This window comes from Lissotriton vulgaris, chromosome 2_1 (genome assembly GCF_964263255.1).
Source record: "Lissotriton vulgaris chromosome 2_1, aLisVul1.2, whole genome shotgun sequence".
Classification (NCBI taxonomy): Eukaryota; Metazoa; Chordata; class Amphibia; order Caudata; family Salamandridae; genus Lissotriton; species Lissotriton vulgaris.
This window is the reverse complement of record NC_141687.1, coordinates 46,144,289-46,155,750: the sequence shown is the minus strand read 5'-3', so window position 1 is coordinate 46,155,750 and position 11,462 is coordinate 46,144,289. Positions and strand designations below refer to the sequence as shown.

Here is an 11,462-nt window from a genome sequence, read left to right as displayed (position 1 = left end):
ACAGCTACAGGGCACATTCGCTCACCATTTAGGAGCAGGTGCGGTCAGCAGGTATCACTGGGGAGAAGCAACGTACACATCAATTCTTAAATCGAAATGCGAATTAATCACTTCATTTGTCAAATTAAATGTTAGCACTGCAGCAGAACGGCTGACATTTCCAAGGGCTAAAGAATACTGACCGCACAAACAGGAACTCTTCTAGCAAACAGTCAACAGTTGCTTAGCTGCATATCAGGCATTGTTGGCAAGCAGAGTGCATGGCATTTTCCATTAACTATCCACAGCTGAAACATGCAGATAAGAAGGCAGCCACATTCATCCTGGCTTTCACTGGCTGATTACTTTATTTCAATAACACTTCTTTAAAAACACAAAGAGCAGTCTGTTTTCTGAGCCTCTCTCTCCTGGGAATCCCATCTTCAGATTTTAGAAACCATTTTCCAATTCTTCTTTGGCTCAAAGTAACAGATGCCCCAAACTTACCCAATCCTCCCTGCAGAGAGGATGCATGACACCTGCCCCCCCTCTCTACGAAAAGAGACTGAGTTCCAGGCGCACAGCTCCCCTCCCCCCACAAAGAGGACCAGGATCAAGTCAAAATCGCCCCCCTACACTACCCATCCCATGTCCAGATCCCCTCAAGAAATTGTCCAAATTCAAGGCATTGCGCACATCGTAAACAGAATAAGAGGACCTCGTCCCCTCCAACTCTCTTCCCAGTTGAAAGGAAAGAGATCACATTGTCCAATGTTTTGTGCTTTACCAGTTGAGGCACTTTTGGTAGAACACATCTGATTCACCGAAAATAATTAAACATTTTCAAAAATAAGTGTTTTTTTTCTATACAAGGCATCTGTTTCTATCACCATGTCCTGGCTCAAGGTAGGTACCCAAACCAGAATGTTTATTAAGTTTAAATTAAAGTCTAAAAATAAGATCGTTTTTCACATGTGCAACCGTGAAGTACTCTGCAATCCCACATCAGTGTCAGTTTCCTGCTGGTTTTGAGGTAGGTGCTTGGTTAATGGTGAAGACTGTTGGCATTCTTGGTCACATGGCCAGAGCAGTGTCTGATAGGTTGCTGGGGGTGGAGAGGGTCTGATCAATGACTGCCGTTTGGGTGGATATACTTTGAAGACTCTTGGTCAGTTTGCTCATCTTACAGGGGCCCTCGCTGGTACTTTTTTCTTTTGGACTCAGGATTTTCCTGCAGAAGACAGAAGCAAGACAAGGCCTTGTAAAAGGTCAGATTCATACACCAAATATATTAAGATAAACAAGCTTCTTAAAAAAACAGCATTAAGGTGTTCTGTTAAGGAAGCAATGGGTTGAAATTTGAAATCATGACGAAATTTCAGCTATTGTGTAAAAACCATTTCGAAAGAAATGAGAACAATCCGAATTCTGAATAGCAAATCGTATGGAAAATGAAATATCTATTAGAAAAGGCATCAGGTGCTCAGGGCCTTCCTTACAGGGCAGAAAAAAAGACCAGAATCCACATTATGAGAATATCTACCATGATGAAATGACCAGATTATTTCTCACTTCTTGAAATAATGTCCCTTTTCCCCCCATGTTCATAGTAAGAGGCTGATTATCATGGGGCCGCACTCAAGCACTTTAACACTTTCCAATTGGAAAGAGACAACAGGCTAAGGAGTAACAGTGTGTCAGGTAAATGAAACTTTAGCCTCTTCTCAGGTCTAACGTGAGTAGATGTGACCGCAACGGAGACTGTCAGAAGAAAAAGCAGGATTATAATTTTATACCAATTACGCACAACTTTCTGGACAAACTTTACGTTGCTCCTTTAGGAAGCAAAGATACCATAGAGCTGGTAGAATATGCGTGGAAATTAGCAGGCTAGCACATACCTGTCCCAGGTACACACTGAAAGAACTGCTGGACATCAGATGAGGTGATGCAATGCCTTATCCATCAAGCCGTTGAAGCCACTTGTCAGCATCCTTGCATCCAAAAGCCAGAGTCTTTTGAGAGAACGTAGGCCTCGAGTTCTGTGTAAATCAAAGCTTAGGGTTGTACCTAATGTTCAGGTGGTGATTGTTTCCTCAGCCGAGCAGGCATACCGACAATGATGCGATATAATAGATGCGGCCCACTGGCTGTTGAGGGCTACTTCTTCAGCTTCAGCTTGCTCTGGTAGTCTCAACTGAACGCAAGGTATGCCATGCAGATGTCCGCAGGCATCCATGTCTCAACAAGGGGGCGAGAAAGATGCCACTCAGTTCATTTAGTGAACTAATGTTCTTCAATGGAGACCAGTGGCAGAACTCTATTCAATTATCTGAGGATGAGACCTACGTGGGCAGTCAGACCTACGAGAACGAGTAAAGGAAGGGTTAAGTGCAGTACTCTCCACCCTATCGCCCCCTCCACATCTTGGACAGATGTTCCTCTGGCAGAGGCGGATGAGGCCCCTTTAAAGCAGATGGAGTACGTGAGAAAGGAATATGCTACTTACCAGTATGCCTCTGTTCTTGGCATGTAGGGCTGCTGACATTCATATCTTGTGCATAGATCGCCGCCTAGTGTTGGGTCCGGATGATTGCACTTGTTGTCTTGGAAGAGTCTTCGAAGTTTCACGAGATAGGTGACTCCTCCCCTGGACTACAGTGCGCATGGTCATCCTCTCCATCCTCAGATTGTTTTTCGCCATTGTGGCAGAGATGGAGATAGTAAAGTAAGAGATGGCCATGCCAGAGAGAATGCTGCAGCTGCTACAGGCACCGGGGAGGAGGGCGGGCGATAAAAATGTCAGCAGCCCTACATGCCAAGAACAGATGCATACTGGTAAGTAGGATATTCCGTTCGTGACATGTGGGCTGCTGAATTCATATCTTGTGCATAGACTGTATAGCAGTATCTCCTCTAGCGGTGGACACCTGTGCCAGCTGCAGCAGTTTGAAAAAGAGTTTTGAGGACAGCCTGGCCTACAGCAGCTTGCTGTTTTGTTTGTACATCTTCACAGAAGTGTTTTGTGAAAGTGTGTATGGTGGTCCATGTGGCTGCCTTACAGAGGTCTTCAAGAGGAATATTTCCTAGGAAAGCCATGGATGCCCCCATTTTCCTAGTGGAGTGTGCTTTTGGGGCGACGGTTTAAGTGCGTTTTGCCTTTTAATAGCATATCTGAATGCATTTAACTATCCATCTGGCTATTCCTGATTTTGAAATTGGATTCCCCTTGTGTTGTGGTGCAAAGGCAACAAACAGTTGCTTTGTTTTCCGAAAGGATTTAGTTCTGTCCACATAGTAAAGTAGAGCTCTTTTTACGTCTAGTGTGTGCAGGGCTCCCTCAGCTACTGACTGTGGATTTTGAAAGAACACTGGCAGTTCTTTCGATTGGTTGATATGGAAATTGGATACAACCTTAGGCATGAATTTAGGGTTTGTTCTAAGAACCACCCTGTTGGCATGTACCTGCATGAAAGGTTCTTTAATTGTAAGCGCTTGTAATTCAGTCACTCTTCTGAGTGAGGTGATGGCCAATAAGAATGCAACTTTCCACGTTAGGAATTGTAGTTCGCATGAATGTAAAGGTACGAAAGGAGGGCCCATGAGTCTGGTAAGCACTATATTGAGATTCCAGACTGGGGAAGGGGGGTGCCTAGGAGGAATCACCCTTTTTAAACCCTCCATGAAAGCTTTGATTACTGGTATTCTTAACAGTGAAAGGTGTCTGGGGGAGCTACGCGGGCATCCAAGATGGTCGTGTAAGCAGAGGGCTCCCGGGACCCGCGCAACCCTCCTGCAACTATCCTTGAAATATCCTGGTTTTTATTATGGGCTTATGAAGATCTACTCTTGCTGACTTCAATATTCTTTCAAGAATTGAAATCGGATGTCGGGAACCGATTTTGCATCAACTCCAACTTTCTGGCCTACCCCCGATCGGGACCGGGGACTCTGCTGCTCTTGTGGGCCGTGGAGTAAGTCAACAACAACGGCTTTGGGGACATCCTCCCAGCCAGCGGCATTGTCTCTTTCAGTTTCGATTTCTCCTCGTCCCCTCGATTGACTGTTCTAAGTGCGATTCGGCTCTCAAGTTGGTGTGACTTCGACCCGCTGTGCTGTCCTGCCATATCCCTCGTCTAGCATCCTACAAATTCTGCTTTGGTATCTCAATAACATCGGTCATTTTCACCAGGTCCAGAGGGCCCCTTCGTGGAGCGGCTTCCAATATGGCTTCCAAACCTGAGTTCGAGAAGCGCAAGACGAAGACGCCGACCCGTGGGGGACCTATCCAGACTAATGTTATGGATCGTTACACGCAATTGAAGGGTTCCCCCGGCGGTACCGGCCGTACTCTTGCGGACCCTAGGACGGACTCTACAACGCCATCGGAGGTTTCGCTTCAGGACCTAATGAGTGCCATCACTGGGATGAAGGCTGATATGGGGATACAATATGAAACTATTGTTTCCAAGATTGATACAGTGGCTGTTGATGTCACACTTATTAGAGCGGACCTGGCCAAGACTAACGAGAGGGTCAAGGCTCTAGATTTGAAAGCCTCCAGTCTCGTCACTGATATGGCGGACGCACAGTCGGAGATCGGTAACTTGCGAACAGCACATGACATGATGGCCAGACGACTGGACGAATATGAAAATAGGGCCCGGCGGAACAACATTCGCTTGGTGGGAGTTACCGAAAACCACGATGCCACCACTGTTGACCTTCTTGTGGAGGATCTGATCCTCAACCATCTTGCTCCCGCCGGACTCAGCAAATTCTTTGCGGTTGAGCGTGCGTATCGCTTCCCGGGTGGGCAGACTAAACCGGGGGCCCCCCCGAGGCCTATTATTGCTAGGCTTTTCCATTTTCGGGATCAGGACGCTATCCTCCAGGCCTCTCGTGGTCATGGGCCATTGAAGTTCGAAAACAGTTCTGTTACCATCTACCCGGATTTTACTCCTCAAGTCCAGCGACAAAGAATGGGGTTTCAGGGAGTGAAAAGGCGCTAGCGGGACTTGAGACTTAAGTATGCGATGTTGTTCCCAGCTAGACTGCGCATTGAATATCAGGAGCGGACCTTTTTCTTTGATCAACCAGACTGTGCCAGCGACTGGCTGGATTCACTGCCGAAAAGAGACGATCTGAGCGGAAGCCCCGGTGGAGCGGAAGGGGGTGCATCGGCACAGGAGTGACATTGTGGTTCTCGACGCCTGGTTTCTTGTTAATATTTGTCAGCTGAGTTATGCCACTTGCTTCCCTCTTGGCGGGGTTGGGCTCGAGGGTGGTTCGGGTGTGGGTTGACTCTTTTCCTCCTCCGGGGTTCTTTGTGTAGTGTAGTTATGAGAGGGCGACAGGCACACTGCAGATTGGGGTGGCTTTTTAGTCGTACGCAGGGGTGCAGGTTGGGGGGTGTTGTAACAGGATGTTGTTGGGGGGGTGGGGGGAGGGTTTGTTTTTGTTATTGTATTTGTTTATTTCACATGGCACTGTATGCTTCGCTTTTATCCTACTGTGGTTGTGCTCCGGGGTGGGAGGGCTGCGGTCCTTGACCGGGATGGGGGGTGGTGAGTTGAAATTGCTGTCCTGGAACGTTAATGGTCTGGGGGATAAGGTGAAGCGTGGCGTTGTTCTCCAGTTTCTCAGACGCCACTCCCCTGACATCGTTTTGTTACAAGAGACATCTGATAGGGAATGCATGCAGGGCCCTGGATAGACGTGGTTACAGACTAGTCGCTCACGCTGGATTTACATCCGGTTCCAGAGGAGTGGGCATACTGATTAGATCCTCCCTGCCCCTTGAAATAGATGTCATCCTTGATGATAGAGGTCGATATGCTGTTATTTCGGGGAGGTGGGAGGGAAAGGTGCTCTTAATCCTTAATTTGTACGTCCCCCCGGGTCTCCAGGCTACTACCTATGCCGACATTGGACGGATTTTGCTTGGGCTCCCCGATGGTCTCATTATTCTTGGAGGGGATTTTAACTCTGTGGTCTCTGGTGACTTTGATAGATACCCTCCCAGAGTCTTACCGAATACCCAGTTGTGGCTCTCTGAATTACTGGAGACCTTTGGATTAGTGGATGTTTGGAGGCTACTACACCACTCGCACATGCAATATACGTTCCATTCTGGAGCCCATGGCAGCCTTTCTAGAATCGATTATTTCCTGATGCTGCCTGCCCACTCTCCTTCTGTGCGGGAGGTCCGTCACCTCCCTAGAGGCATTTCGGATCACTCTCCCTTGTTGCTCAGGGTCACAGTGGGTTTATGTAGCGATGGCAGAGTCGCCCCTATTAATCCTTGGCACTTGCGAAATCCCAAGACGCGCTCTGAGCTTATCAAGGCCATTGATTGCTATTTTGATGAAATGTGGGGTCTGTTTCCTCTTCTGTTTCCTTGTGGGAGGCTTTTAAAACTGTTATACGTGGTTCTGCATTGTCATTGATTGCTGCTGCTAAGAAGGCTAAGCAGGAGGAATTATTGCACCTCGAAGATGAAATAACTGTCCTTGAAAGTGAATTGGGTGGTAATGATACTCCTGCCATTTTACATTCCCTGACTTTGAAACAGGCAGACTATAGAGCCCTAGTGACTGAAGCGGCCAAAGTTATGAATCGAAACCAGCTGGGCAGACTATGATGTGGGTGATAAGGCGAGCAAGCTCATTGCGTGGCTGGACAAGTCTGAGAGAACGAATCGAGTTGTACCGGTGATTGAAAAGTTAAATGGGGATTGTGTGTCTGACCCGATCGGGATCGTAGACTGCTTTGTGGACCACTTTCAGACGGTATATTGATCGGTGAGTGATAGGGATGAATGCGATTCCAGTTTGCTCCTGCGTGATATTGCGCTACCCTGCCTCTCTGATGAGGATAGGACCTTTATGGATGCCCCCATAACGGTGGATGAGGTCGCTGGTGCCATTCGTGCCCTTCAATCTGGTAAGGCTATGGGGCCCAACGGATTGTCCATCGAGCTTTACAAGTTGCGGCCTGACAAAATGGCGACGTATTTGCTTAATATGTTTACTGAGGCCTTCGAAACTGGCCTCCTTCCTCTTAATCAGCGCTTGGTCACTATCGTTGTCATCCATAAGGAAGGCAAACCTCGTGACCGATGTGCTTCCTATCGACCCATTTCCTTGCTTAACGCTGAACCCAAGATACTGGCCAAATTGCTTGTTACTCGTCTGCTTACGGTCATCGGCGACCTGATCCATCCAGATAAGTCCGGTTTTATTCCGCATCGTAACACCGCCCTTAACCTTCTGAGGCTTCATGGAGGTCTCGCCAGAGCTGGTACTCTGACTGAACCTGCCATTTTGGCTTCTCTTGACGCCACTATGGCTTTTGATACCATCGAATGGCCTTATCTCTGGGCAGCTCTCTCAAAGTTCGGCTTCGGCTCTAATTTTATTGCCTGGGTCAAACTCCTTTATGAACAACCACTGGCCCAGGTGGTGGTGAATGGCAGGGTGTCTGGTTCGTTCGCACTTGGGCGTGGCACCCGACAGGGTTGTCCGCTGTCTCCATTGCTTTTTGCCCTAGCCTTAGAACCGTTGGCCGAGTGGCTTCGTTGGGAGCCCTCGATCAGGGGCATCCAGTGGGCCCCAGATTTTGAAGATCGTGTCTCGCTGTATGCTGATGACATTCTTCTTTATCTCACCTCACCCCGGAAGTCTCTTAATGTACTTTTTGATGTCCTCACCTCCTTCGGAAAGAACTCTGGTCTCGTTATTAACTGGACCAAATCCTGTGTTTATGTTCTGGCTGGAGATCTCCCTGCGTTGCCTCGCAGATTCCCGATTCAAGTGGTCGAGACTGGCTTTAAGTACCTGGGGGTTCATGTCTCCTTGGATTCCACCGTCCGTTATGACCGTAATCTGCATGCTCCTCTCCGGCGACTTAAGCTCGATGTCTTGCGATGGCGTCGCCTGCCCCTATCCCCATTGGGGCGCGCGACTCTTTTTAAGATGATGTCGCTCCCTAGGTTCTTGTATTCACTTCAAAATTTTTTTGATCCCATACCCTCCGGGTATTTCCGTGAGGTCGAGAGCCTTCAGAGACAATTGATTTGGGACGGGCGGGCTCGTATCTCCTTCCCCAAACTTACTTTGCCGTGGTACGATGGCGGCATTGCCCTCCCCGATATCAGGCGCTACTACTGGGCCTCGCAACTGTGTGCGGTCAATCATGTAACCTACTCCCCTGGTCCTGCTCCCGCTTTTGAGATAGACAAACTTCTCCTGCCGGGTGGGAACTTTAACAGGGCACTGTATTCTAAGGAGCCATTTCGCGCCCTGACTGGTCCTACGAAAAGTGTTGTACGAGTGTGGCGGGATGCGAATGGTGCTATGGGATGGAGCGACAGGTTGACACGAATGACGCCGTTGTATAATTCTGATAGGTTGGGTAATGCAAATGCTACTTACCAGTATGCATCTGTTCTTGGCATGTAGGGCTGCTGACATTCATATCTGTGCATAGATCGCCGCCTAGTGTTGGGTCCGGATGATTGCACATTGTTGTCCTGGAAGAGTCTTCGAAGTATCACGAGATAGGTGGCTCCTCCCCTGGACTACAGTGCGCATGGGCATCGCCTCCATCCCCAGATTGTTTTTAGCAATTGGCAGAGATGGAGTGACATATGTGAGTGATGCCCTATGCTAAGAGTATGAAAATATGTGTAAAGAAAATACTGCAGCTGCTACAGGTGCCGGGGAGGAGGGCGGGCGATATGAATGTCAGCAGCCCTACATGCCAAGAACAGATGCATACTGGTAAGTAGCATTTGCAGTTCGAGGCATGTGGGCTGCTGAATTCATATCTGTGCATAGAATACATAGCAGTCCCTCCATTAGCGGCGGCCGCCCGTGCCAGCTGCAGCCGTTTGAAAAAGCGTTTTGAGAACAGCCTGGCCAACAGCTGCCTGCTGTTTAGAGTGCACATCTACACAGTAATGCTTAGTGAAAGTATGTGTGGTAGACCATGTAGCTGCTCTACAAATATCTTCTAAGGGAATGTTACCTAGGAAAGCCATAGAGGCCCCCATCTTTCTGGTGGAGTGGGCTCTTGGTGGAATTGTGAGAGTGCGTTTAGCTTTAGCGTAACAGATCTGAATGCATTTCACTATCCACCTAGCGATCCCAGCTTTGGAGATAGCATTTCCCTTGTGGTGTGAGGCAAAAGCAACAAAGAGTTGCTCGGTCTTACGAAAATCTTTAGTCCTGTCGACGTAGTACATCAATGCTCTTTTAACATCAAGGGTGTGGAGCATCCGCTCCGCCAGTGACTCTGGGTTTTGAAAAAACACTGGTAACTCAATTGTTTGGTTCATGTGGAATTGAGATACAACCTTGGGTAAGAATTTAGGGTTAGTGCGGAGCACCACCCTGTTAGCGTGTACTTGGAAGAAAGGTTCCTGGATGGTGAGCGCCTGCAACTCGCTAACCCTCCGTAGCGATGTAATTGCTACTAAGAAAGCAACCTTCCAAGTTAGAAACTGAAGCTCACAAGAGTGCAGTGGCTCAAAGGGAGGACCCATCAGCCTTGTAAGAACCACATTGAGGTTCCATTCCGGAGCTGGTGGTGTCCGCGGTGGAATGACCCTTTTGAGTCCTTCCAGAAAAGCCTTGATAGCAGGGACCTTAAAAAGGGATAGGTGTTGCCTATTCTGAAGGTATGCTGCCATCGCAGACAAATGAATGCGGATGGAAGAGTACGCCAAATTGCATTGGTACAGGTGGAACAGGTAGCAAATAATGTTCTGAATGGAAGCGTCCAGTGGGTCAATATTGTGGTTTACACAGTACATGACAAAACGCTTCCACTTGGCTGCGTAACAAGCTCGAGTAGTGGGATTCCTTGCCTCCCGAATGATGTCCATACAATCGGGGGGAAGATTGAGGTAGCCAAACTCTAGGACTTCAGGAGCCAAATCGCCAGGTTGAGCTGTTGCGGATCTGGGTGCTGAATGTCGCCATGGCTCTGCGTCAGAAGGCTGGGGGTGAGATGAAGCCTCTGATGCGGTACCACGGACAGTTCCAGAAACGTGGTGTACCATGGTTGGCGAGCCCATGTTGGAGCAACCAGGATGAGAGTCATCGAGTGTTGCCTGAGTTTGCGTGCCACCAGCGGTATCAGAGGTGCTGGGGGAAAAGCGTACGCAAATCTGCCTGACCAGTTCATCCACATCGCATTGCCCTGTGATTGCGGGTGTGGGAACCTGGCGGCGAAGCTTTGGCATTTTGCGTTCTCCTTTGTGGCGAACAGGTCTATCTCTGGATGACCCCACCTTTGGAAGTACGGTTGGAGTACTGATGGGTGTATCTCCCACTCGTGCATTTGGTGGCTGTGCCTGCTGAGCAGGTCCGCCATCTGGTTGTCTTTGCCCGGGAGATGCTCCGCCATGAGGAAGATGTTCCTCTGAATGGCCCACTTCCACATGCTCTGAGCCAGATGAGACAGCTGCGGAGAGTGTGTGCCTCCCTGCTTCTGGATGTAGTACATGGCCGTCATGTTGTCCGTCCGGATCAACACGACCTTGTTGGACAGATGTACTTTGAATGCCTTTAAAGCCATGAAGATTGCCATCAGTTCCAGAACGTTGATGTGCATCCTCCTTTGCTGTAGTGTCCATAGTCCCTGCACCGTGTAATGGAAGGAGTACATGCGCTCCCCATCCCTGGAGAGAAGCGTCCGTTGTCAGGATAATCTGTGGCACAGGCTCCTGGAACGGTCGGCCCTTGCAAAGGTTTTGTGGATTCCACCAATGCAGAGAGTTGTACGCCCGACCGCTCACCAACACTAGGTCTGTCAGTTGCCCGTGAGCCTGAGTCCACTGACGTGCCAAGCACTCCTGAAGCGGACGCATATGTAGTCTCGCGTGCGGGACGATGGAGATGCAGGAGGCCATCATGCCTATCAACTGCATGAACACCTTCGCTGGAAGCGAGTGCTGAGGTCTGAATCGTTGGATCAGAGTCTGGATGCTGGCGATTCTCACTGAATTTAGCTGCGCAGTGGCTGCCAGCGTGTCTATCGTCGCGCCCAGATACTGCCGTACATGGGCGGGCTGGAGATGAGATTTTGGATAGATCAGCGAGAATCCCAGATCGTGTAGGAGATGAATAGTGCGTGACACGTGGTCTGCGCACTGCTGTTCTGTCCTTGCCTGAATGAGCCAGTCGTCCAGATAAGGATAGACGTGGACGTTTTGGCGTCGCAGATGCGCCGCCACAGTCGCCAGGCACTTTGTAAAGACCCTTGGCGCTGTGGTGACCCCGAACGGCAGAACCCTGAACTGGTAGTGCTGGTCTAGGATCGTGAATCTGAGATACTTCCTGTGGGAAGGATGCAGGGGGATATGAAAGTATGCATCCTTTAGGTCCAGTGTGGCCAGGAAGTCCCCCTGTTAAAGCAGAGGGAGAACCTGCTGTAACGTGAGCATATGGAAGTGCTCCGAGAGAATATACCAGTTG

General features: G+C 49.1%; 1 protein-coding gene across 2 annotated transcripts in view; it reads right to left on the bottom strand.

Annotated features, from left to right (window-relative positions):
• Positions 1-324: 324 nt before the first annotated feature.
• TTLL4 (tubulin tyrosine ligase like 4) overlaps positions 325-11,462 on the bottom strand; it is a 400,271-nt gene continuing 389,133 nt past the window's right edge. For both annotated transcript variants that reach the window (XM_086954424.1, XM_086954426.1), the window contains one exon: positions 325-1,210. In XM_086954424.1, the coding sequence (XP_086810550.1) occupies positions 1,054-1,210 (157 nt within the window). In that variant the 3' untranslated portion in view covers positions 325-1,053. The remainder of the gene's footprint in view (positions 1,211-11,462) is intronic.